The sequence below is a fragment of the Coregonus lavaretus genome (genome assembly GCF_964263955.1).
Source record: "Coregonus lavaretus genome assembly, contig: HAP1_SCAFFOLD_4014, whole genome shotgun sequence".
Classification (NCBI taxonomy): domain Eukaryota; kingdom Metazoa; phylum Chordata; class Actinopteri; order Salmoniformes; family Salmonidae; genus Coregonus; species Coregonus lavaretus.
In genome coordinates, this window is record NW_028165689.1 from 27,926 (window position 1) to 55,103 (window position 27,178).

The following is a 27,178-nucleotide window of genomic DNA, read 5'->3' on the forward strand; positions in this document are numbered from 1 at the left end:
AAAATGCATTCTTTAACCTGTCTCCTCCCCTTCATCTACACTGATTGAAGTGGATTTAACAAGTGACATCAATAAGGGATCATAGCTTTCACCTGGATTTACCTGGTCAGTCTATGTCATGGAAAAAGCATGTGTTTTTAATGTTTTGTATACTCAGTGTATAACATACTATAAAAATAAATAATGATATATTTATACAGTATATATAGTGTATATATATAGATACACAAATATATAATAATCCAAATATACAACAATAGACAATATAATGATAATTTTACATCAGAGTTTAAATGTCCCTTGTTCCTTCAGGATGTGACATCTTAAAAGTCAGAATGTCTTAATGTTCACATGACTGGTTTGCCTTGAAGCTACTTATAGCAAAGGTACAGCACTCTCTCACACTGGTTGGCAGGGGGTTCCATAATCCAGCTGTCTGGCCAAATTTGGTGGAACTAAACTGAGTGGAGCAGTCCCCTCTGGTTGAAGCTGTTGTCGTATTGTTGATCATAATGCATAACATCATGTTTATGATCATAACGCCTTTTTGCGTGAAAACTGGATAACCCAATTAATTGCATTGCTGGCATTGAATGTTTGCTGCATAAATTATATCTGGTTTTCGTGGATGTTGCAACAGAAAAAATAGGTTTTGCAGGTTTTGCCTTTAGCAGTACTATATTTTAATTTGGCATATTATGATAATTATACATTTAAGTAAATAATTTGCCATGTGATCATTTTACACGTTTTACCTTCTGCAATAGTTGCAGAAGATAAAACGTGTAAAATGAAACATGAATTGCCTCTGCAGTGTATTCATGCAATGTTCATGCAATTATGAATACAGGTAACTGAAGTGTCCAAGGGTCTGGTAGGGAGTCGAGGCAGAGTGATCCCACCTGTGAAGCCATCAGCACAGCTGCAGGTGTACTGGTTGACCTCATCCACACACACTCCCTCGTTCAGACAGGGGGAGGAGCTACATTCGTTCACCTCCGCCTCGCACAGAGAACCTGGGACAGGACAGAGCACCAGCAGTCAGTCACATAGACACGTCTGCCATCAAATAGTACTAAATGCAGCCTTGTTGCCAGACAAAGGAGTTGGCAAAGCAGAAACAGACTCCGGCACCAAGGCAACTAAATGTCTGACAAATCGATGTGTCTGTGTGGAGGACAGTGGATAGTCATGATGTGGAAGACAGTGGACAATCATGATGTGGAGGACAGTGGACAGTCATGATGTGGAGGACAGTGGACAGTCATGATGTGGAGGACAGTGGACAGTCATGATGTGGAGGACAGTGGACAATCATGATGTGGAGGACAGTGGACAATCATGATGTGGAAGACAATGGACAGTCATGATGTGGAGGACAGTGGACAGTCATGATGTGGAAGACAATGGACAGTCATGATGTGGAGGACAGTGGACAGTCATGATGTGGAGGACAGTGGACAGTCATGATGTGGAGGACAGTGGACAGTCATGATGTGGAGGACAGTGGACAGTCATGATGTGGAGGACAGTGGACAGTCATGATGTGGAGGACAGTGGACAGTCATGATGTGGAGGACAGTGGACAGTCATGATGTGGAGGACAGTGGACAGTCATGATGTGGAGGACAGTGGACAGTCATGATGTGGAGGACAGTGTGTGGTTGTTGTGACGTCTCCATACCTACAAAGCCAGGTATACACTGACAGAGGAAGTCTCCCATGCCGTCCTTACAGAGACCGTCGTTCTGACATGGTGCCGAGTCACACTCATCTATGTCACTCTCACACTTAGCCCCTAAGGGAGAAACACATTGTCACAGTCATATAAGACAACTAAGCAATAAGGCCCAAGGGGGTGTGGTATATGGACACAGCCCTTAGCCATGGTATATTGGCCATATATTACAAACCCCCGAGGTGCCTTATTGCTATTATAAACTGGTTACCAACGTAATTAGAGCAGTAAAAATAAATGTTTCTTCATACCAGTGGTATGGTGTGATATACCACTTCTGTCAGCCAATCAGCATTCAGGGCTCGAACCACCCAGTTTATAAATAATAATAACTTGTCATTGCTCTGATGATCATTGATCGAAAGCTTAAGTGTGTGTATCCGGTCTGAAATGGCTAGCTATAAGTGTGTGTGTAACCGGTCTGAAATGGCTAGCTATAAGTGTGTGTGTATCCGGTCTGAAATGGCTAGCTATAAGTGTGTGTGTATCCGGTCTGAAATGGCTAGCTATAAGTGTGTGTGTATCCGGTCTGAAATGGCTAGCTATAAGTGTGTGTGTATCCGGTCTGACATGGCTAGCTATAAGTGTGTGTGTAACCGGTCTGAAATGGCTAGCTATAAGTGTGTGTGTATCCGGTCTGAAATGGCTAGCTATAAGTGTGTGTGTATCCGGTCTGAAATGGCTAGCTATAAGTGTGTGTGTAACCGGTCTGACATGGCTAGCTATAAGTGTGTGTGTATCCGGTCTGAAATGGCTAGCTATAAGTGTGTGTGTATCCGGTCTGAAATGGCTAGCTATAAGTGTGTGTGTATCCGGTCTGAAATGGCTAGCTATAAGTGTGTGTGTATCCGGTCTGAAATGGCTAGCTATAAGTGTGTGTGTATCCGGTCTGAAATGGCTAGCTATAAGTGTGTGTGTATCCGGTCTGAAATGGCTAGCTATAAGTGTGTGTGTGTATCCGGTCTGAAATGGCTAGCTATAAGTGTATGTGTATCTGGTCTGAAATGGCTAGCTATAAGTGTGTGTGTATCCGGTCTGAAATGGCTAGCTATAAGTGTGTGTGTATCCGGTCTGAAATGGCTAGCTAGTTAGCGGTGCGTGCTAGTAGCGTTTCAATCGGTGACGTCACTCGCTCTAAGACCTTGATGTATTTGTTTGCCTTGCTCTGCAAGGGCCGCAGCTTTTGTGGAGCGATAGGTAATGGTGCTTCGAGGGTGACTGTTGTTGATGTGTGCAGAGAGTCCCTGGTTCAAGCCCAGATTGAGGTGAGGAGAGGGATGGAAGCAATACTGTTACATGTGGAAGTTTTCTTTTCATTCCATTCATAACTGTTATAGTTTACCTGTGAAACCAGGTAGACAGGTGCACACGTATCCCGCCCCCACCTCCTCACACGTGCCCCTGTTCTGACACGGATTCAGGAAACACTCATGGAACACCTGGGGAGATACAGGTACAGTCATGTGGTTATGAGTTATGGTTATGAGTGTGGAGTGTGATAATTTCAGGAGGAAGAGAGCATTTCATTCTCACATTCCATACTCATCATACTCATAAGCATAACTCATGACAACTCATCATCCACAGTGCACTCCAGTCTACCTATCTACTGTTACCCAGGAAACAGGGGATGTCCTAAAGACATTCTGCAACATTCCCATTAGGTCCCTTAAGGGTTTCAGAGCGATGGTTATCCCACTGATGCTCTGAGAACATTCTAAGAACGTTGTGTGATGGTCCCAAGGGAACGTTCTCTGGGGGACCTTTGTGTAGTTCCCTGCAAGTGACCAGGACGTCACTGAGGACCCCTGGAGGTTTTGTCTAGTTCCCGGTTTGTCCCGGGGACGTCCCCGAGGAGGTTCTTGGGACGTTGTGCCATGGTCCCCTGGAGGTTTTATCTAGTTCCTGGTTTGTCCCGGGGACGTCCCAGAGGACATTTATAGCATGTTCTTGGGACGTTGTGTCATTGTTCCCTGAACGTTCTTGGAACGTTGTGTCATTGTCCCCTGGAGGTTTTTGTCACGTGATGGTCCCAGGTGTCCCAAACCATTATAAGTAAAGTAATGAAATGGTATGGGTGTTTTAAGGTAAATGGTACGCTGTTCAGCTAAGATAGTGTCAAAATCTTTAATGAATTACAATATGATTACATTTGACATGATTACTTAGTACTGACTTTTCAATATGACCCCACCTGGGATTTCTGCTGCACCACAAAGTCTGTACACATTCATTGTTTATAATACATCTATGCACTTAGCGAAAGAGTGCCATCTCAAATCAAATCAAATGTAATTTGTCACGTGCTGAATACAACAGGTGTAGGTAGACCTTACGGAGTCAATGTGCAGAGGTACAGGTTAGTCGAGGTAATTGAGGTAATATGTACATACAGTGGGGAGAACAAGTATTTGATACACTGCCGATTTTGCAGCTTTTCCTACTTACAAAGCATGTAGAGGTCTGTAATTTTTATCATAGGTTTATCATAGGTACACAACTGTGAGAGACGGAATCTAAAACAAAAATCCAGAAAATCACATTGTATGATTTTTAAGTAAGTCATTTGCATTTTATTGCATGACATAAGTATTTGATCACCTACGAACCAGTAAGAATTCCGGCTCTCACAGACCTGTTAGTTTTTCTTTAAGAAGCCCTCCTGTTCTCCACTCATTACCTGTATTAACTGCACCTGTTTGAACTCGTTACCTGTATAAAAGATACCTGTCCACACACTCAATCAAACAGACTCCAACCTCTCCACAATGGCCAAGACCAGAGAGCTGTGTAAGGACATCAGGGATAAAATTGTAGACCTGCACAAGGCTGGGATGGGCTACAGGACAATAGGCAAGCAGCTTGGTGAGAAGGCAACAACTGTTGACGCAATTATTAGAAAATGGAAGAAGTTCAAGATGACGGTCAATCACCCTCGGTCTGGGGCTCCATGCAAGATCTCACCTCGTGGGGCATCAATGATCATGAGGAAGGTGAGGGATCAGCCCAGAACTACACGGCAGGACCTGGTCAATGACCTGAAGAGAGCTGGGACCACAGTCTCAAAGAAAACCATTAGTAACGCACTACGCCGTCATGGATTAAAATCCTGCAGCACACGCAAGGTCCCTCTGCTCAAGCCAGCGCATGTCCAGGCCCATCTGAAGTTTGCCAATGACCATCTGGATGATCCAGAGGAGGAATGGGAGAAGGTCATGTGGTCTGATGAGACAAAAATAGAGCTTTTTGGTCAAAACTCCACTCGCCGTGTTTGGAGGAAGAAGAAGGATGAGTACAACCCCAAGAACACCATCCCAACCGTGAAGCATGGAGGTGGAAACATCATTCTTTGGGGATGCTTTTCTGCAAAGGGGACAGGACGACTGCACCGTATTGAGGAGAGGATGGATGGGGCCATGTATCGCGAGATCTTGGCCAACAACCTCCTTCCCTCAGTAAGAGCATTGAAGATGGGTCGTGGCTGGGTCTTCCAGCATGACAACGACCCGAAACACACAGCCAGGGCAACTAAGGAGTGGCTCCGTAAGAAGCATCTCAAGGTCCTGGAGTGGCCTAGCCAGTCTCCAGACCTGAACCCAATAGAAAATCTTTGGAGGGAGCTGAAAGTCCGTATTGCCCAGCGACAGCCCCGAAACCTGAAGAATCTGGAGAATGTCTGTATGGAGGAGTGGGCCAAAATCCCTGCTGCAGTGTGTGCAAACCTGGTCAAGACCTACAGGAAACGTATGATCTCTGTAAATGCAAACAAAGGTTTCTGTACCAAATATTAAGTTCTGCTTTTCTGATGTATCAAATACTTATGTCATGCAATAAAATGCAAATTAATTACTTAAAAATCATACAATGTGATTTTCTGGATTTTTGTTTTAGATTCCGTCTCTCACAGTTGAAGTGTACCTATGATAAAATGACAGACCTCTACATGCTTTGTAAGTAGGAAAACCTGCAAAATCAGCAGTGTATCAAATACTTGTTCTCCCCACTGTATAGGTAGGGGTAAAGTAACTATGCATAGATAATAAACAGTGAGTAGCAGCAGTGTAAAATTCAAATAGTCTGGGTAACCCTTTTATTAATTATTCAGCAGACTTATGGCTTGGGGGTAGAAGCTGTTAAGGAGCCTTTTGGACCTAGACTTGGCGCTCCGGTAACGCTTGCCTTGTGGTAGCAGAGAGAACAGTCTATGACTTGGGTGACTGGAGTCTTTAACAAGAGTGTGCAAAGCTGTCATCAAGGCAAAGGGTGGCTACTTTGAAGAATCTCAAATATAAAATATATTTTGATTTGTTTAACACTTCTTTGGTTACTACATGATTCCATTTGTGTTATTTCATAGTTTTGATGTCTTCACTATTATTCTACAATGTAGAAAATAGTAAAATAAAGAAAAACCCTTGAATGAGTAGGTGTTCTAAAACTTTTGACTGGTAGTGTATGTCAAAGTGTGAAATATGTAAGTTGCAAACACTGTATGTTGTTGAGGAAAATCTTGTTCAAAGGATCAGGCAGAGCTTGTTTTTAAGAGTTTATTAAAGCAATTGCAAGGAAGTTAACTCTCCGGCTATACCGGGGAGGAACTTGATTATTTACAAATCACACAGTCTTTATATACTTCATCTACACAGAGCTGTTTACCCCTTCAAGAGGGAGGCAAATTTACAAAAGAGATAAGGGTTAATTGGCTCCACTTCCTTAGAAAAATAATAAAAACAAGAACCAGTTCTAACCAGTTCTCACAGCCTATGAGTCTAAGATAGGGGAGTTATAAGACCTTTAAAGCCTAAACAGACAAGAGAAGATTTCAGCCTGGCTAGCTTTTAGTGCCCTAGAGATAAGGAGCCAGTAATAAATCACTCCTCTGTGCAGTATGTAAAGAGGTTACTGGACAGTAACAGAATAGTATTATTCAACTCAAGCATTTACACAGCATTAGCTCCAACAATGTTAAAATAACGTTTTGTATGTGGGTGTCCCTAGCATTGCCAAAAGACAACGAGCGGTGACTGGATCAGTGGTTCACCAGTCAGGGCCTTGATGGGTTTGGCAACAGTAACAAGGGGTGATGTGTAATGAAACTAGGGTGCGCGTGCCCTGGGTAAAAAATGTTTTGAGGGAGGAGAACATTTCTTTGAGACCATCAGGTGACGTCCCCGGAACAAACTGGGAACTATACAACAACCTCCAGTGGACCATGACACAACATCCCAAGAACATCCTAAAACATTGTTGTGGACATCCCCGGGACCAACTGGGAACTAGACAAAACCTCCAGGGGACCATAACACAACATCCTGACAACTTTAGGTGATCATTTCTTGACGTCCCTGGGACGTCCTAGCAACTCATTATTGTTTGCAGGGTAACCCCTTGAGGTCTCTTGAGGACATGGGTCAGTTAGTCAGTCTCACCTGGCTGCTAGCCTGGTAGTCCTGGGATACCACCACCTCTGGGGCTGATGTCACACTCTCCTCCTTGGGCAGGAAACTCGAGCCAAAACCTGACAGAGGGGAGGGAGAGAGGGAGAAATGTAGCGATAGAGGGGGAGTGAGAGGGGGGAGAGACAAAGAGGAGGAGCGATAGATGGAGAGAGAGAGAGAGAGAGAGAGAGAGAGAGAGAGAGAGAGAGAGAGAGAGAGAGAGAGAGAGAGAGAGAGAGAGAGAGACAGAGAGAGAGAGAGAGAGAGAGAGAGAGAGAGAGAGAGAGAGAGAGAGAGACAGAGAGACAGAGAGAGAGAGACAGAGAGACAGAGAGAGAGAGAAATTGACAGAGAGGAGGAGAGAGAGGGTTTCATTAAGCTCATATTTATTCTACCAGCCACGGTTGGTTCTCACACTTAAGGCCTTTCATTCGTAGGGTATTTCCATTCCCCAGTAGTCACACATGTCTAATACATTTCCATTCGTTCCTGATCCTTATTCAAAATCCCTTTTCCATTCAGTTGCCCAGTCTCAAACAATGTGGTATGTCTATGGTCTCAAATAATACCCTGTTACCCATCTAGTGTCATTTTGACCAGAGCCATGTGTCAGTAGTCCTATAGAAAATAGGATGGCATTCGAGATGCAGACTCAGATCAAAGGTTGTGCACTGTAGGGAAAAAGGGTGTCACGAAGTACACTATAATTCATTTCAGTTCAGTTCAAACTTGATTTTCACCAGAGAGATATTTGGTTGCATATATAAAATGAATAAGCAATAGGGTGTAATTAAGTGCACTACATAGGGAATATAGTGTGATTTGAGACCTAGCCAGTGTAGTATAACAGTAGGGTGTGATTTGAGACCTAGCCAGTGTAGTATAACAGTAGGGTGTGATTTGAGACCTAGCCAGTGTAGTGTAACAGTAGGGTGTGATTTGAGACCTAGCCAGTAGGGTGTGATTTCAGACCTAGCCAGTAGGGTGTGATTTCAGACCTAGCCAGTAGGGTGTGATTTGAGACCTAGCCAGTAGGGTGTGATTTGAGACCTAGCCAGTGTAGTATAACAGTAGGGTGTGATTTGAGACCTAGCCAGTGTAGTATAACAGTAGGGTGTGATTTGAGACCTAGCCAGTGCAGTATAACAGTAGGGTGTGATTTGAGACCTAGCCAGTGTAGTATAACAGTAGGGTGTGATTTGAGACCTAGCCAGTGTAGTATAACAGTAGGGTGTGATTTGAGACCTAGCCAGTGTAGTGTAACAGTAGGGTGTGATTTGAAACAGCCAGTAACTCACTGGAGCAGTGTTGTATGGCAGTGGCCCCGGTGACCGTGGTGGTGCCGTAGAAAGGGCAGGCCAGGCAGTAGGAGCGGCCGTGGTCAGGCTGGTAGTAGTCTCTGGGACAGGGGTAGCAGGGAACCAACCCTGTTCGAGAGAAATGACCTGCCGAACAGGGAACTGGAGGGGCAGGGGGGGGGGGGGGGGGGGGGTTAGTCAGTGTCACAGATGGAAGTATGGAAGTAAGCACAATAATCATATTTTCATGCAAGGTCGGTGAGTTCAGTCTGAGTGTCATGTCTGTGAGTTCAGAGACTGAGTACTATATCGTTTCTGTTTCTCTCTCTCTCTCTAACTCACCTCCACACTCAGACATCTCCCTTGCCCCACTGGTGACAGTGGAAGTCTCATCGGGACAGACCAGACACTCTCTGGATCCGAACCCAGGCTGGTAGTGGCCCAGTGGGCATGACTCGCACGTCTCCAGCCCGTTCACAGAGTAACCTCCAGGCTTGCACTGCTCTGAAAACACACACAGAAACACATACAGTATAAACATATCACAATAATGAGGTCATTGAGTTTATAGCCTTCAGTATTATGTAGGAATGGCGCCACCTTCTCATGATGAATAGAGCTGATGATACAGTATTTTAGTACCCAGAGTTTTCCTGGTCAGTTCTAACTAGTTACTGGGACCCAGAATTTTTTTCCTGTTGAGATCACGTGGTCAGAAATAACTCCAGGCCCTATGTACATTATTACCAATGTATGAGTGTCCATCTGAGGACCTTGTACATGTGTTTTACATCTGCAGGGTTACAGTGTTTTACCTCTGCAGGGTTATAGTGTTTTACCTCTGCAGTGTTACAGTGTTTTACCTCTGCAGGGTTACAGTGTTTTACCTTTGCAGAGTTACAGTGTTTTACCTCTGCAGGGTGACTGTGTTTTACCTTTGCAGGGTTACAGTGTTTTACCTCTGCAGTGTTACAGTGTTTTACCTCTGCAGTGTTACAGTGTTTTACCTTTGCACTGGTCCTGGCTGCGTGCGTGGAGGTAGGCTGTGGAGGATCCATCAGGACAGGTCTTACACTCCATCTGACCCTCCTGTTCCTGGTAGGACCCCAGCCAGCAGCTCTCACACTCTGCATACTCCAGGGAGTAGTAGGTCCCCACCGGACACTGGACTGGAACACACAGAATGCATAACCCCATATAACTAGACACATTATCACACATAACCAGACATAATTACACATTACCAAACATAACCAGACATATTTACACATTACCACACATAGCCAGACCTATTTACACATTAATACACATAGCCATACAGAGTCTGAGTACTATATCGTTTCTGTCTCTCTCTCTCTCTAACTCACCTCCACACTCAGACATCCCCCTTGCCCCACTGTATGCAGATATATAAAAAATGTAAAACAGAAATACCTTATTTACATAAGTATTCAGACCCTTTGCTATGAGACTCGAAATTGAGCTCAGGTGCATCCTGTTTCCATTGATCATCCTTCAGATGTTTCTACAACTTTATTGGAGTCCACCTGTGGTAAATTCAATTGATTGGACATGATTTGGAAAGGCACACACCTGTCTATATAAGGTCCCACAGTTGACAGTGCATGTCAGAGCAAAAAACAAGCCATGAGGTCGAAGGAATTGTCCGTAGAGCTCCGAGACAGGATTGTGTCGAGGCACAGATCTGGGGAAGGGTACCAAAACATTTCTGCAGCATTTAAGGTCCCCAAGAACACAGTGGCCTCCATCATTCTTAAATGGAAGAAGTTTGGAACCACCAAGACTCTTCCTAGAGCTGGCCGCCCGGCCAAACTGCGCAATCGGGGGAGAAGGGCCTTGGTCAGGGAGGTGACCAAGAACCTGATGGTCACTCTGACAGAGCTCTAGAGTTCCTCTGTGGAGATGGGAGAACCTTCCAGAAGGACAACCATCTCTGCAGCACTCCACCAATCAGGCCTTCATGGTAGAGTGGCCAGACGGAAGCCACTCCTCAGTAAAAGGCACATGACAGCCTGCTTGGAGTTTTCAAAAAGGCACCTAAAGACTCTCAGACCATGAGAAAAAAGATTCTCTGGTCTGATGAAACCAAGATTGAACTCTTTGGCCTGAATGCCAAGCGTCACGTCTGGAGGAAACCTGGCACCATCCCTACGGTGAAGCATGGTGGTGGCAGCATCATGCTGTGGGGATGTTTTTCAGCGGCAGGGACTGGGAGACTAGTCAGGATTGAGGCAAGATGAATGGAGCAAAGTACAAAGAGATCCTTAATGAAAACCTGCTCCAGAGCGCTCAGGACCTCAGACTGGGGCAAAGGTTCACCTTCCAACAGGACAACGACCCTAAGCACACAGCCAGACAATGCAGGAGTGGCTTCGGGAGTGGTCTCTGAATGTCATTGAGTGGCCCAGCCAGAGCCCGCACTTGAACCCGATTGAGAACTGCATAGTTGGTGAAGGGCTTGTAAGGAACCATTTCACGGTAAGGTCTACTCCTGTTGTATTCGGCGCATGTGACAAATACAATTTGATTTGATTTGATTTGAACATCTCTGGAGAGACCTGAAAATAGCTGTGCAGCAACGCTCCCCATCCAACCTGACAGAGCTTGAGAGGATCTGCAGAGAAGAATGGGAGAAACTCCCAAAATACAGGTGTGCCAAGCTTGTAGTGTCATACCCAAGAAGACTCGAGGCTGTAATCGCTGCCAAAGGTGCTTTAACAAAGTACTGAGCAAAGGGTCTGATTACTTATGTAAATGTGATATTTCAGTTTTTTTTATTTTATAAATTAGCAAACCTGTTTTTGCTTTTGTCATTATGGGGTATTGTGTGTAGATTGATGAGGGAAAAAAACAATTTAATCAATTTTAGAATAAAGCTATAACCTAACAAAATGTGGAAAAGGTCAAGGGGTCTGAATACTTTCCGAAGGCACTGTATATACTGTTACTCTGTGTATCTCAGGGTCCACTACTCACCACACATCCTCCCCTTCAGTACAGACCCAGGTCGGCAGAACAGAGAGGCCCTTTTGCTTTCCAGGGACTTGGGGTCAGCCACCACGATCATCTCCGAAGACACGTGATATGATGACAGAGGCTGCTTGGCCAGCGTCCGCTTCAGCCGATTGGTCAGCTGCTCCAGGGTCCGCAGCAGTCGCTTCTGATTGGCTACCTCCACCGAGTCGTTCCTGGACGAGGGCAACGGGATGCTTGCTGGGAGAATGGGCACAGCTCAAAGGACGGGACTCGAACAACAACAACAACAACAACAACAACTAACGCTCAATTCTAAATCTGTCCCTACCCCCCTCTAGGCCAGGGCTATTCAATGTCTATGCAATTCTGACCCTCTAGGGCCAAATTATCTTGTAGTTAAATTATCAATTAACATCATTGACTGGCCAAAGACTTAGCAATCAACAAATCGTCTACCCTGGTCTGAAACAACTTTATTATGTAGGCCAGTGCTTCCCAATGGGCAGTAAAGTGTAAGACCATCAGGCTTTATGTGTGCACATCCAAAGAAACTTGGAATAGATAAAAAAATTAAATAAATATACCGGCACACTGTCATGTGCTTGGTAACTTGAACATGGGTTAAGTGTGTTAACGCAGGTATGATGACAGTCTCTCCACCAATAGCTACCTGTGATGTTGAAGAAGATCTGTATCTTTTGGTCTCTGGTGGGGCCGGTGATCTTACGGTGCCTCTTGGCGCGGTTGTGGGAGGTTCCCGTCCTGCCGGTACCGTCCTGCTGCATAGGGGTTCTCTGGCTGTCCGTGGCAAAGCCTGTATCGAAGTAGGCATAGTCCTGACCACTCTGGGGTCCCCAGTTACTGCCCCATCCTCCTGGACCTGGGAGAGGGGAGGCAGAGGGGAGGCAGAGGGGAGACAGAGGGGAGGAAGAGGGGAGGAAGAGGGGAGGGAATGAGGGGGAAGGATGAGGGGGGAGGGCGAGGGGGGTCGGGAGGGGGGAGAGAGAGGGAGAGAGGGGAAGGGGGAGGGGAGAGAGGGGGGGTTATAGTGCAAATACATTCATGTCAAGGCCCTACTGCTTGTACAGTACAATCTTATGGTTAGGGCAAGGAGTTTTTACAGGCAAAATGACCTGTCCAGGAAAAAAATCTGGGCCCTTCTTACAGCCTATAATAAGGTCACATGATCACAAGATCTTACCGATGGCGAATCCATTCTCATAGTCATAGTTGTACTCCAAACAGTGGCCCTGTGACATCACCTCTAACTTGCAGGCAACATCATCGTTACTGCAGATGGTCGGGAGCTATGGATACAATTGAGAGAGAAAGGAAACATATAGTGTGTGTGTGTCTGTCTGTGTGTGTGTGTGTGTGTGTGTGTGTGTGTGTACGTACACGCGTGTATGTGCATGCGTATCTCTCTGTGTGTGTGTACGTGTGTGTGTGTGTGTATGTACTCCAGTTTTCTCACCATGTCTCCTAGTTTAGTGCTGAACTCCCCAGTGAAGGACTTGACCAGATCCAGGTCATCACAGCGAGAGGCTTTGAACAGCATCTCAAAGGGCTTGAACCCATGGTTGGCAATACGGTTCACTGAGATAGAGGGACAGGACACACATACAGTGAGAGAAAAAAGTATTTGATCCCCTGCTGATTTTGTATGTTTGCCCACTGACAAAGACATGATCAGTCTATAATTTTAATGGTAGGTTTATTTGAACAGTGACAGACAGAATAACAACAACAAAATCTAGAAAAACGCATGTCAAAAATGTTATAAATTGATTTGCATTTTAATGAGGGAAATAAGTATTTGACCCCTCTGCAAAACATGACTTAGTACTTGGTGGCAAAACCCTTGTTGGCAATCACAGAGGTCAGACGTTTCTTGTAGTTGGCCACCAGGTTTGCACACATCTCAGGAGGGATTTTGTCCCACTCCTCTTTGCAGATCTTCTCCAAGTCATTAAGGTTTCGAGGCTGAAGTTTGGCAATTCGAACCTTCAGCTCCCTCCACAGATTTTCTATGGGATTAAGGTCTGGAGACTGGCTAGGCCACTCCAGGACCTTAATGTGCTTCTTCTTGAGCCACTCCTTTGTTGCCTTGGCCGTGTGTTTTGGGTCATTGTCATGCTGGAATACCCATCCACGACCCATTTTCAATGCCCTGGCTGAGGGTAGGAGGTTCTCACCCAAGATTTGACGGTACATGGCCCCGTCCATCGTCCCTTTGATGCGGTGATGTTGTCCTGTCCCCTTAGCAGAAAAACACCCCCAAAGCATAATGTTTCCACCTCCATGTTTGACGGTGGGGATGGTGTTCTTGGGGTCATAGGCAGCATTCCTCCTCCTCCAAACACGGCGAGTTGAGTTGATGCCAAAGAGCTCCATTTTGGTCTCATCTGCCCACAACACTTTCACCCAGTTCTCCTCTGAATCATTCAGATGTTCATTGGCAAACTTCAGACGGGCCTGTATATGTGCTTTCTTGAGCAGGGGGACCTTGCGGGCGCTGCAGGATTTCAGTCCTTCACGGCGGGAGTTACAGTTCATATAAGGAAATCAGTCAATTTTAATTAATTAATTAGGCCCTAATCTATGGATTTCACATGACTGGGAATACAGATATGCATCTCTTGGTCACCAAAAAAGGTATGGGCGTGGATCAGAAAACCACTCAGTATCTGGTGTGACCACCATTTGCCTCATGCAGTGCCACATCTCCTTCGCATTAATGATCAGGCTGTTGATTGTGGCCTGTGGAATGTTGTCCCACTCCTCTTCAATGGCTGTGCGAAGTTGCTGGATATTGGCGGGAACTGGAACACGTTGTCGTACACGTCGATCCAGAGCATCCCAAACATGCTCAATGGGTGACATGTCTGGTGAGTATGCAGGCCATGGAAGAACTGGGACATTTTCAGCTTCCAGGAATTGTGTACAAATCCTTGTGACATGGGGCTGTGCATTATCATGCTGAAACATGAGGTGATGGCGGCGGGTGAATGGCAGGACAATGGTCCTCAGGATCTCGTCACGGTATCTCTGTGTATTCAAATTGCCATTGATTAAATGTAATTGTGTTCGTTGTCCATAGCTTATGCCTGCCCATACCATAACCCCACCGCCACCATGGGGCACTCTGTTCAGAACGTTAACATCAGCAAACCGCTCGCCCACATGACACCATACACCTGGTCTGCAGTTATGAGGCCGGTTGGACCTACTTCCAAATTCTCTAAAAAGACATTGTAGGCGGCTTATGGTAGAGAAATTAACATTTGATTATCTGGCAACAGCACTGGTGGACATTCCTGCTGTCAAAACTTGAGACATCTGTGGCAATGTGTTGTGTGACAAAACTGCACATTTTAGAGTGGCCTTTTATTGTCCCCAGCACAAGGTACACCTGTGTAATGATCATGCTGTTTAATCAGCTTCTTGATATGGCACACCTGTCAGGTGGATGGATTTTCTTTTTTTTTCTTCTTTTTTTTTATAAATCTTTTTTTATTATTGAATATTAAAATGAATTGTTTTGGCAAATGAGAAATGCTCACTAAAAGGGATGTAAACGAATTTGTGCACAACTTTTGAGAGAAATAAGCTTTTTGTGGGTATGGAACATTTCTGGGATCTTTTATTTCAGCTCATGAAACATGGGACCAACACTTTACATGTTGCGTTGATATTTTTGTTCAGTACACTTTTTATGTTTCTACTTTACAGATACATTTTCATTATATAGTTTTCCAAATCTGTTGTAGACAAACCAGTTTACATGTAAAATCTATAGGTTTACCAAACGTTTAAAGTGATCATCAATTAAGAACAGTCGGGTTAAGTAATAGTAAAATGTATTTTAATCCTTAAGAGTCTATTAACGTACCCGTGCATCAATCTAAGTAACAAAATAAAAAAATCACCATAAAACAGGACTGGTCTGAAGTCTGTATTGCTGATGTGCCAACTACTGTCTGTAGCGTACAAACCGTTTGAGCTACGAACTAATATGGAGAGGGGTGACTCTCACAAACACCATGGTGTGCTTCATTTTGCTCTACGACCGCCACAAGTGTCACGTCTGAAGGTAACCCTTACAAACAAATGGAATTATGGAGGTGTTTTGTCCCATATTTCCTGAGCTTTTTTATATCCCTTAGATATAGGACAGATTCTTCAAAAACATATTCCTTATGATAAATGTTTTGACTGTCTTTTTTTGCCATTTATGAACGTGTTATTCAATGTGTTTCTATGGGCTATAGTAGTAAATATTGTTTTTTGATACCTAAAGGGGTCCTAAAATTCAAAATCAAATAGCTAAATGATCCATGGTATGACCATCTTAAAACAATTCCACATGTTAGCTTAGTACCCCACCTCCCCAATTACTTTATATGAACATGTTTTGCAATGTGTAACATGCATTTCTATATGAAACACTGATTACGTTTGGTGAAAAAGTGACTGTATGATTTTGTGTGTTGTACTTAGTCAATTGAAAATGTGCTTAGAGTTTTGAAACAACCACCTTTTTGATTATCTGCTTTCAGCTTTGTACTGAGTTGTGAAAATTGATAACATACTTGTGAAAATTGCACCAAAGGGATGAAAAAATACTGTTCAAGAAAATGTACGATAGTTATGAGTCCCAAATGGCACCAACACCCACACCCAAAGACCAGGGTTCAAAGTAGTGCATTACATGGTGAATAGGGTTCCATTTGTGATGCAACCTATGACTAAGGTCACTCACAGGAGCAGTCGGGTCTGTCGGGCAAGTGTGGTGGATCCCACACCCCGTTGTTGGCACAGAAGTAGCTGTGGACAGCCTGGTGTGTGAAGCTGTATCCGTCTTTACAGTACAAAGTACAGTTGACCCCGTCCTCCTCTTCTGAACAGGAGAACTCCCCATTCACTGGGAGAAAGGGCTGCTCACACGTAGACCCTTGGATATAATAGAGACATGCAGTGCTTCATGGGTAATGTAATTATGGGGCTGGCTGAATTATATTCAATAAAAAAGCATGAACAAATGTATTGTATTTCTTGTGTGTGTACCCGGTCTCTACATTGATAGGTAATGTAGTACAAGAAGGAGGATGGAATGAAAGTGGATAGCAAATGTGCAGTAGAGTACCAAACAAGTGATTTGAGATTTCATCCTATTACAAAATAGCAAAACTCTGCTTAAACCAAATAAAAATATATGTTAAATATGACATAAATACATAAACATGAAAACAAATCCTTTAGTCTAATAAAGGCCTACCTTGTAAAGCCACAACACAGCAAAGATACAGATGTACAGAATAAACTAGTAAACTCTAGAATGCTCTGGTTATCTCTAGTATACTCTGGTCAACTCTAGTAAACTCTGGTCAACTCTAGCGTACACTAGTATACTCTGGTCAACTCTAGTAAACTCTGGTCAACTCTAGCGTACACTAGTATACTTTGGTCAACTCTAGTAAACTCTGGTCAACTCTAGCGTACACTAGTATACTCTGGTCAACTCTAGCGTACACTAGTATACTCTGGTCAACTCTAGTAAACTCTGGTCAACTCTAGCGTACACTAGTATACTCTGGTCAACTCTAGTAAACTCTGGTCAACTCTAGCGTACACTAGTATACTCTGGTCAACTCTAGTAAACTCTGGTCAACTCTAGCGTACACTAGTATACTCTGGTCAACTCTAGTATGCTCTGGTCAACTCTAGCGTACACTAGTATACTCTGGTCAACTCTAGCGTACACTAGTATACTCTGGTCAACTCTAGCGTACACTAGTATACTCTGGTCAACTCTAGTAAACTCTGGTCAACTCTAGCGTACACTAGTATACTCTGGTCATCTCTAGTATGCTCTTGTCAACTCTAGCGTACACTAGTATACTCTGGTCAACTCTAGTAAACTCTGGTCAACTCTAGCGTACACTAGTATACTCTGGTCAACTCTAGTAAACTCTGGTCAACTCTAGCGTACACTAGTATACTCTGGTCATCTCTAGTATGCTCTTGTCAACTCTAGCGTACACTAGTATACTCTGGTCAACTCTAGTAAACTCTGGTCAACTCTAGCGTACACTAGTATACTCTGGTCAACTCTAGTATACTCTGGTCAACTCTAGTAAACTCTGGTCAACTCTAGCGTACACTAGTATACTCTGGTCAACTCTAGTATACTCTGGTCAACTCTAGTAAACTCTGGTCAACTCTAGCGTACACTAGTATACTCTGGTCAACTCTAGTATGCTCTGGTAAACTCTAGTAAACTCCTTCCTTTTACCTTGTACAGCAATGGTGAGGTGGCAGGTGCGGTTGTTGCCTGCCTGGTCGGTAGCTGTGTAGCTCACCACTGTCTCTCCCACAGGGAATAAAGAGCCTGGTGTGTGGGTGGAGGACACACTCAGACGCCCACCTGAGAATGGTACACAACACATAATAACATTAACTAACACTTATATACTGTACAGAAGCCAGAATGATCTTCCAGACTGTCCCTGTGCCAATAAAGCAATGGCAAACTCTGTACCAACTATGTACTTTGGCTTTCTTATCATTTGTTGGATCATGGGTTTAAATCCTTGGTTTAACTCTCTAAAGTAAAATGTATTGTCATTATTGGTCTAATGTTTGGAAGACACCTAGATAAAGTCTGTCTGTTGTCTGGACCTATGGCAGTCTCTATGGGGGTGCCACAGGGTTCAATTCTTGGGCCGACTCTTTTCTCCGTGTATATCAATGATGTCGCTCTTGCTGCTGGTGACTCTCAGATCCACCTCTACGCAGACGACACCATTTTGTATACATCTGGCCCTTCATTGGACACTGTGTTAACAAACCTCCAAACGAGCTTCAATGCCATACAACACTCCTTCAGTAGCCTCCAACTGCTCTTAAACACTAGTAAAACTAAATGCATGCTCTTCAATCGAACGCTGCTGGCACCCGCCCACCCGACTAGAATCACTACTCTCGACGGGTCTGACCTAGAGTATGTGGACAACTACAAATACCTAGGTGTCTGGTTAGACTGTAAACTCTCCTTCCAGACTCACATTAAGAATCTCCAATCCAAAGTTAAATCTAGAATCGGCTTCCTATTTCGCAACAAAGCCTCCTTCACTCATGCTGCCAAACATGCCCTCGTAAAACTGACTATCCTACCGATCCTTGACTTCGGCGATGTCATTTACAAAATAGCCTCCAACACTCTACTCAGCAAATTGGATGTAGTCTATCACAGTGCCATCCGTTTTGTCTCCAAAGCCCCATACACTACCCACCACTGTGACCTGTACGCTCTTGTTGGCTGGTCCTCACTACATGTTCGTCGTCAAACCCACTGGCTCCAGGCCATCTATAAATCACTGCTAGGCAAATCCCCGCCTTATCTTAGCTCATTGGTCACCATAGCAGCACCCACCCGTAGTCTGCGCTCCAGCAGGTATATCTCACTGGTCATCCCCAAAGCCAACACCTCCTTTGGCCGCCATTCCTTCCAGTTCTCTGCTGCCAATGACTGGAACGAATTGCAAAAATCTCTGAAGCTGGAGACTCTTATCTCCCTCACTAACTTTAAGCATCAGTTGTCAGAGCACCTTACCGATCACTGCACCTGTACACAGCCCATCTGAAATTAGCCCACACAACTACCTCATCCCTATATTGTTATTTATTTTGCTCTTTTGCACCCCAGTATCTCTATTTGCACATAATCTCTTGCACATCTAGCATTCCAGTGTTAATACTAATTGTAATTATTTTGCACTATAGCCTATTTATTGCCTTACCTACATAAGGCATAACTTGCTACATTTGCACACACTGTATATATTTTCTGTTGTATTTTTTGACTTTATGTTTTTTTACCCCATATGTAACTCTGTGTTGTTGTTTTTATCGCACTGCTTTGCTTTATCTTGGCCAGGTCGCAGTTGTAAATGAGAACTTGTTCTCAACTGGCTTACCTGGTTAAATAAAGGTGAAATAAATAAATTAAAAAAGTACAGTATCATTAACAGCCCTGCAGAGGGCAGTGTTGGGTCAGTTACCATAGATGGGAGAATGAGTCACTAGTCCTGGTTAACCATATAAGTTATATAAAGGCAGGGCATGTTGACACATGTTGAAACGGCTGGTCTCTCTCTCAGGGCATCACATGGCACCAGAATAATAATGATCATCATCTTCTGGGCAGACTGGGGGTAATTGCTACCGTCTGGATAAATTAATGGATGGAGGGATGGATGAAGGGATGGATGGATGGGTTAGAGAGAGAAAGAGAGAGAGAAAGTAAGATGCTGTCGTATACACACACAGGTACACACACACACACACACACACACACAAAGACACAGCCGTCCCCCCTCTCCAGGGGAAGCCTTGTACTAACTCACCTGATTCACCTAGTCAGGGCTTGATGATTAGTTGACAAGCTGAATCAGGTGTGCTAGCTGTGGGACAGATAAAATACATGGAACGGCTGGGGGGACCCGAGGAGAGGTTTGAGAACCACTGCTCTAACACGGACACAGTAGAGTAGAGGAGAACCATTCTCATTCTAACCAGGCTGACATGTCTGGCTGAGTGGTGTTCCGGCCGTGTCTCCCCAGCCAAGCAGCCAGTCTCTAACTAATTATAACCCAGGCAGCACCAGGGACCAGGGCATGTGTGTGTGTGTGTGTGTGTGTGTGTGTGTGTGTGTGTGTGTGTGTGTGTGTGTGTGTGTGTGTGTGTGTGTGTGTGTGTGTGTGTGTGTGTGTGTGTGTGTGTGTGTGGGAATCAGGGCGTGGGCCTGATGGAAAAACAAAACATGCTGACGTTGGAGCTACGTTGGAGTGACGTCGTCGCGCCGCCTCGGTTAAAAACCACAGCGTGGTTATTTCTATTTGCTTGTTGATGGCATATTGTGTGTGGACCTTGGCAGGAAGGTAGTGTGTGTGTGTGTGGCGGGGTTAGAGTGTGTGTGTGTGTGTGTGTGCCTGCATGTGTGTGCATGAGCTCAAATCATTGGTCTATACTGTGTGTGCTCGTGTGTGTGCATGTGTCTTTGTGTATCTGTCTGACTGAGTGTGTGTATCTGTCTGACTGAGTGTGTGTCTGTCTGACTGAGTGTGTGTATCTGTCTGACTGAGTGTGTGAGTACCCAGCAGGCCAGCAGCAGTGATGATGACAGGTTAGAGAGCCATAGAGAGTTATGGTTATGTATCTGTCAACAGGGTTGCTGTTTGGTGATGTTTTGTCTGTCTGTCTGTCTGAGAGGTCCAGTATTACCCTATAATGTCTGTGAGTGTGTGTGTGTGTGTGTGTGTGTGTGTGTGTGTGTGTGTGTGTGTGTGTGTGTGTATCTGTGCTTGCGTTTAAGCAAGACCCTGCGGTCATCCAGACTCATTGAAACATACAGTGAGGGAAAAAAGTATTCGATCCCCTGCTGATTTTGTACGTTTTCCCCCTGACAAAGAAATGATCAGTCTATAATTTTAATGGTAGGTTTATTTGAACAGTGAGAGACAGAATAATAGCAAAAAAATCCAGAAAAACGCATGTCAGAAATGTTATAAATTGATTTGCATTTTAATGAGGGGAAATAAGTATTTGACCCCTCTGCAAAACATGACTTAGTACTTGGTGGCAAAACCCTTGTTGGCAATCACAGAGGTCAGATGTTTCTTGTAGTTGGCCACCAGGTTTGCACACATCTCAGGAGGGATTTTGTCCCACTCCTCTTTGCAGATCTTCTCCAAGTCATTAAGGTTTCGAGGCTGACGTTTGGCAACTCGAACCTTCAGCTCCCTCCACAGATTTTCTATGGGATTAAGGTCTGGAGACTGGCTAGGCCACTCCAGGACCTTAATGTACTTCTTCTTGAGCCACTCCTTTGTTGCCTTGGCCGTGTGTTTTGGGTCATTGTCATGCTGGAATGCCCATCCACGACCCATTTTCAATGCCCTGGCTGAGGGAAGGAGGTTCTCACCCAAGATTTGACGGTACATGGCCCGTCCATTGTCCCTTTGATGCGGTGAAGTTGTCCTGTCCACTTAGCAGAAAAACACCCCCAAAGCATAATGTTTCCACCTCCATGTTTGACGGTGGGGATGGTGTTCTTGGGGTCATAGGCAGCATTCCTCCTCCTCCAAACACGGCGAGTTGAGTTGATGCCAAAGAGCTCGATTTTGGTCTCATCTGCCCACAACACTTTCACCCAGTTCTCCTCTGAATCATTCAGATGTTCATTGGCAAACTTCAGACGGGCCTGTATATGTGCTTTCTTGAGCAGGGGGACCTTGCGGGCGCTGCAGGATTTCAGTCCTTCACGGCGTAGTGTGTTACCAATTGTTTTCTTGGTGACTATGGTCCCAGCTGCCTTGAGATCATTGACAAGATCCTCCCGTGTAGTTCTGGGCTGATTCCTCACCGTTCTCATGATCATTGCAACTCCACGAGGTGAGATCTTGCATGGAGCCCCAGGCCGAGGTAGATTGACAGTTCTTTTGTGTTTCTTCCATTTGCGAATAATCGCACCAACTATAATACAAATTATAATATGCCATTTAGCAGACGCTTTTATCCAAAGCGACTTACAGTCATGTGTGCATACATTTTTACGTATGGGTGGTCCCGGGGATCGAACCCACTACCCTGGCGTTACAAGCGCCATGCTCTACCAATTGAGCTACAGTTGACACCTTCTCACCAAGCTGCTTGGCGATGGTCTTGTAGCCCATTCCAGCCTTGTGTAGGTCTACAATCTTGTCCCTGACATCCTTGGAGAGCTCTTTGGTCTTGGCCATGGTGGAGAGTTTGGAATCTGATTGATTGATTGCTTCTGTGGACAGGTGTCTTTTATACAGGTAACAAGCTGAGATTAGGAGCACTCCCTTTAAGAGTGTGCTCCTAATCTCAGCTCATTACCTGTATAAAATACACCTGGGAGCCAGAAATCTTTCTGATTGAGAAGTGGTCAAATACTTATTTCCCTCATTAAAATGCAAATCAATTTATAATATCTTTGACATGCGTTTTTCTGGATTTTTGTTGTTGTTATTCTGTCTCTCACTGTTCAAATAAACCTACCATTAAAATTATAGACTGATCATTTCTTTGTCAGTGGGCAAACGTACAAAATCAGCAGGGGATCAAATACTTTTTTCCCTCACTGTAGCTGTCTGATATCCTGTCAATACATTACACTGTTCTTGACTCAGCTTTTTACTTACACACACACACATACACACACTTCCTTTCTGCATACTTAAACATGAGCCATCCAGATTCTCTGTCAGCAAGTCTGTGGGTCAGCCAGCCAGAGAGATCCGGTATTAACATTACTCTATGATGTGTATGTGTGTGTGTGTGTGTGTGTGTGTGTGTGTTCTGTGTGCCAGCCACAGAGTTCCAGTATTAGGTGATCTATGACGCCATGGCCTTCATATTAGCCAGCACAGCACACTGTGTGTTAGAGTTCTCAGAGTAGGAGTGCTGATCTAGGATCAGTTTAGCCTTTTTGAGATCATTATGAATAACATTATATGGACAGGGAGAACCTGATCCTAGATCAGCACAACTCTCTGACACGGTTTTTGGATATGGGCCCTGGGGTACTAGTTGTCAATATATAGTAGAAATTATGATTTAACTTTTTGTGTTATAGTAAACTGAAGAAATATACATTACTGTTTATGACTCTATAATTAGTGTATTATTGCATAATTGTTTCTAGCTTAGCATATCTGTAAAGAACAGGAAAGCACGCACACTGTTTATGCTCCCAATTCACCACTTTATTGACAACGTTTCGATCCGATCCGTCAGGTCTGACGAAGATTAGTTTAGGATAGAAACATTGTCAATAAAGCAGTAAATTGGGAGGATAAACAGTGTGCAGGCCTTCCTGTTCTTTGCAGATATTATTTATTAGCCCAGCACCTACATTTTTAAGGATGTTCCTTATGTCCACAAACTTTTCTATAGTTCAGCATATTCCCAATGAAAATACCTGTATCTCTCAGATGTCTGAAGTGAAGTGAACCATGGCCCCTAATGAACCATGGCCCCTAATGAACCACGGCCCCTAATGAACCGCGGCCCCTAATGAACCACGCCCCTAATGAACCACGGCCCCTAATGAACCACGGCCCCTAATGAACCACGGCCCCTAAAGAACCACGGCCCCTAATAAACCACGGCCCCTAATGAACCACGGCCCCTAATGAACCACGGCCCCTAATGAACCACGGACCCTAATAGTATGGTAATGACAGTAACATACTGTCCTGTATACCACACCTCCTCTGTCTCTCTGTCTGTCTGGTTCACACCATTCTACTGCCACACACACACACCCGCACACACACACACACACACACACACACACACACACACACACACACACACACACACACACACACACACACACACACACACACACACACACACACACACACACACACACACAACACACACACACAATCACACACACACACACACACAAACACACACACACACACACACACAAACACACACAAACACACACAAACACACTTTGCCATTATTTCCCACAGTCTCTCTGTCTCCTTTTCCAGTCACCCGACCCTGTTTAACCATTAGTCTCTCTGGAGCGAGAGAGAGAGAGAGAGAGAGAGAGAGAGAGGGAGTGGAAGAGGTGCAGTCTGGGATACCACATACCTGAGTTGTCGGAAAACTGCGGCACCTCCCAGGCGACGGCCGTCTGCGTGTCTGTGGCCTGGAAAGTGGGCGGTGACCTGCACCTGTCAATCACAGGGGGCTCCGTATCTAGAAAGGAACACCATAGCTGTTGTTAGGGAGACAACAAAGCTTGACCATGACAACCAACAATCTCCAGCTGAATGTTAACTAACTGGACTTTGATTTAGTGTTGGGCACTATTGCTATCCTATATTAGGACTAGTATCAGTATATTATGAGTAGTAGTATTCCTAAAATCGGATAACAATATAATGTAACCCTATGGTAAAGTCTGGTACGTTATGTTCTTAGTCTTAGTGGTATGTGTTAAACATGTGTGTCTAATAAAAAGCCACTGCATTCCTTCATAATAGCATATGGAAATATTGGGGGCTACCGCAGTGCTTTTCCCCCTTGGCTTCTGAGACTATTAAGTGTGTGACACTGGACACCATTATTTTTCACACTTTGCACACTTGAGTTTGCCACCTGTGACTACTGTGTAGACTAGTTATTTAGCATACGCTTTTATCCAAAGGGTCTACTGTATGTGGCAGCTCATGCGGGAATCAAACCCACAACTCTGGAGTTCTAAGCACCACGCTCCTACTAACCGAGTCATTGGAAATAGGAACTACCAGAAGTATTTCCTGAAAACGTAACCTGACCAGGAAAAACTCTGGGCGCTAGTTAAAAGATACAGTATAAAACTAGAGCCTGTAGGCTATAACCAGGGCCTGGATTTTTTCTCTGTCAAGGTCATGAGGTCAGGAAAGACTTAGGGCCCTTATCGCAATCACACGTTTCACATTGGTATTGCTGTGATGTGCTTGTAATGTGCTTGTGATGTTGGTTGTGAAATGGTTATGATGTAGTTGTGATATGTGGTTTCAGGTGGTTGTGATATGTGGTTATGATATGTATTTGTGATGTGGTTGTGAGGTGGTTGAGATGTGGTTGGGATATGGTTGTGATATGTGGTTGTGATGTGCTTGTGATATGTGGTTGTGATGTGCTTGTGATCTGATGGTTGGTTGTGATGTGGTTGCGATCTGACCTCACCTATGACAGTCACAGTGAAGGTACAGTTAGCCTGGTTCCCAGCACGGTCTGTCGCTGTATAGGTGATCCTCTCCTCTCCTATAGGGAACAGCTGGGGAGGGTTGTACACAGGCTTCACCTGGACCAGGACCTAGAGGGCAGAGGTCACAGATGACTGTTAGGAGTATTATTCATAATCTCCCATTGATTCCGTTACATGATTAGTTATGTAATAGAGTCTTCCTTCCTTGGGATTTTTTCCTTGACAGTACTGCTTGATCTTGGTTGCTCTGGGTTTTTAGGTCTGAGTTGATGTTCTGCACCTTGTGACTCTTTGTGAAAAGCTCTCCACAGAAAAAAGATGAACCTCAGAACAGGTGCACACTAACACCCTGGAGGGGAGAAGAGACAACTCTCCTCCACTCACCTCCTCCCCAGAGTTGTCAGTAGCAGTGGGCATGTTCCAGCTGATGTTGGCAGTGCCACGCCGCTCGTCCGTCTCTGCCACCACATCTCTGGGGCACTGGATCCACGGGCGCTCTGAGTCTGGATGGAAAGAGTGAGAAAATAAACAACAGATAAAACACAGTCCTAAGAATCAGAGTGGATGGATAAAGAGGTAACAAAAAATCACCCAAAAACATAGCAAACAGTCCTATGATGTCGGGGTTAATCTGGTTTCAATTCCAGTCAGTTTAATTGGACACGATGGGACTTATTCATAGGAGTGCCATTCCTCAACTGACAGGAATTTAGATGGAATTAACTCCAACTCTGCTAAGAACAATAAACGGAAAAGAAGGACATGAACTGAAGCAACAAACCCAGGAGGAGACTTGGGCTTCGTCCCAAATGGCACCCTATGGTCAAAAGGCTCTGGTCAAAAGTAGTGCACTACATAGGGAGTAGGGTGCCATTTGGGACGTATCCTTCTATCATACATCGTCATGTCACTGACGGAGTGACTGTGATGTCACACCCAACCTCTGACCCCTCTAACACAACATGTCAAAGACCCCTCTGTTCTTAATTACAGAGTTAAAACACTCCGCCACGTTGACATCATCACCTCTTAGCCAATTATGTGTCTGTCTCTATTATTGACATCACCTCATTGCTGATTACAGCTGTCACTGTCTCTCTATACATCAATTACCTCAACATTAACCCTCTAGGATAGTGGTTCTTAACTGTTGGGTCGCAAATTTGTATTTATTTATTTTATATTTTTTTGTGAGGATGAAAAAAATACTCCAGTCTAAATTTAAACAACTAATACCAGGTAGAAAGTGTGTTGAAATTATAATGAACCTACATTAAAAAAAATACTTTATTGTTTGACAACTATTTTTCTTCAATCACAGTATTTTCAATTTTGATTTTGTGGTCTCAAACAAATGAGCTTTCTTCATCAAGCAATATGGAATTATTGACAATGAAAAATATGTGAATGTTGTCACATTGTTTAATATAATTGCTACATTTACTGTCAATATAGCATTCAAAATAGTTTTCAAGATCGCAATTCGGCAAAAATAATCACAATGCAAATATTAGGTTGTGACTGAGACAACCTGGTCCATTTGGGTCCGTAGGCAAGTAACCAATTAAGAACCACCGCTCTAGGATATATGAGACTAACTTTACTAAGCCAGGTAGGTCATTGTGAACAGAGAAGACTCTGCTTTTGTGTGAAAGTTGACAGCTGGAAATGACCCATCTAGTGAGGTATCCCTCTTAAACACATACAGCATTCTGATCACATCTGTCAGGGTTTTCCCTTTATTGGACTGGAAATATTTCCCTGTTAGTGTAATAGACTGGAAGCAGGTCAGCTCTTTCTTTCTTATCCCTCACTCTCTCTCTCTCCCTCTCCATCTATCTCTTTCTCCCTCCCTCCCTCTCTCTCTCTCCCTCTCCCTCTCCCTCTCCCTCTCCCTCACTCTCTC

General features: G+C 44.3%; 1 protein-coding gene across 1 annotated transcript in view; it reads right to left on the minus strand.

Annotated features, from left to right (window-relative positions):
- Positions 1–25,775, minus strand: part of LOC311115591 (sushi, von Willebrand factor type A, EGF and pentraxin domain-containing protein 1-like) — a gene marked incomplete at both ends in the record, with an annotated part of 53,358 nt that extends 27,583 nt beyond the window's left edge. Inside the window, 16 exons of the mRNA XM_084190750.1 lie at positions 903–1,016; positions 1,685–1,798; positions 3,081–3,177; positions 7,168–7,256; positions 8,475–8,636; positions 8,817–8,978; positions 9,482–9,643; positions 11,472–11,708; positions 12,142–12,351; positions 12,673–12,778; positions 12,946–13,067; positions 16,234–16,425; positions 17,767–17,898; positions 24,168–24,275; positions 25,251–25,380; positions 25,657–25,775. Of these exons, the coding sequence (XP_084046876.1) occupies positions 903–1,016; positions 1,685–1,798; positions 3,081–3,177; positions 7,168–7,256; positions 8,475–8,636; positions 8,817–8,978; positions 9,482–9,643; positions 11,472–11,708; positions 12,142–12,351; positions 12,673–12,778; positions 12,946–13,067; positions 16,234–16,425; positions 17,767–17,898; positions 24,168–24,275; positions 25,251–25,380; positions 25,657–25,775 (2,256 nt within the window). The remainder of the gene's footprint in view (positions 1–902; positions 1,017–1,684; positions 1,799–3,080; positions 3,178–7,167; positions 7,257–8,474; positions 8,637–8,816; positions 8,979–9,481; positions 9,644–11,471; positions 11,709–12,141; positions 12,352–12,672; positions 12,779–12,945; positions 13,068–16,233; positions 16,426–17,766; positions 17,899–24,167; positions 24,276–25,250; positions 25,381–25,656) is intronic.
- Between the last annotated feature and the right edge of the window lie 1,403 nt (positions 25,776–27,178).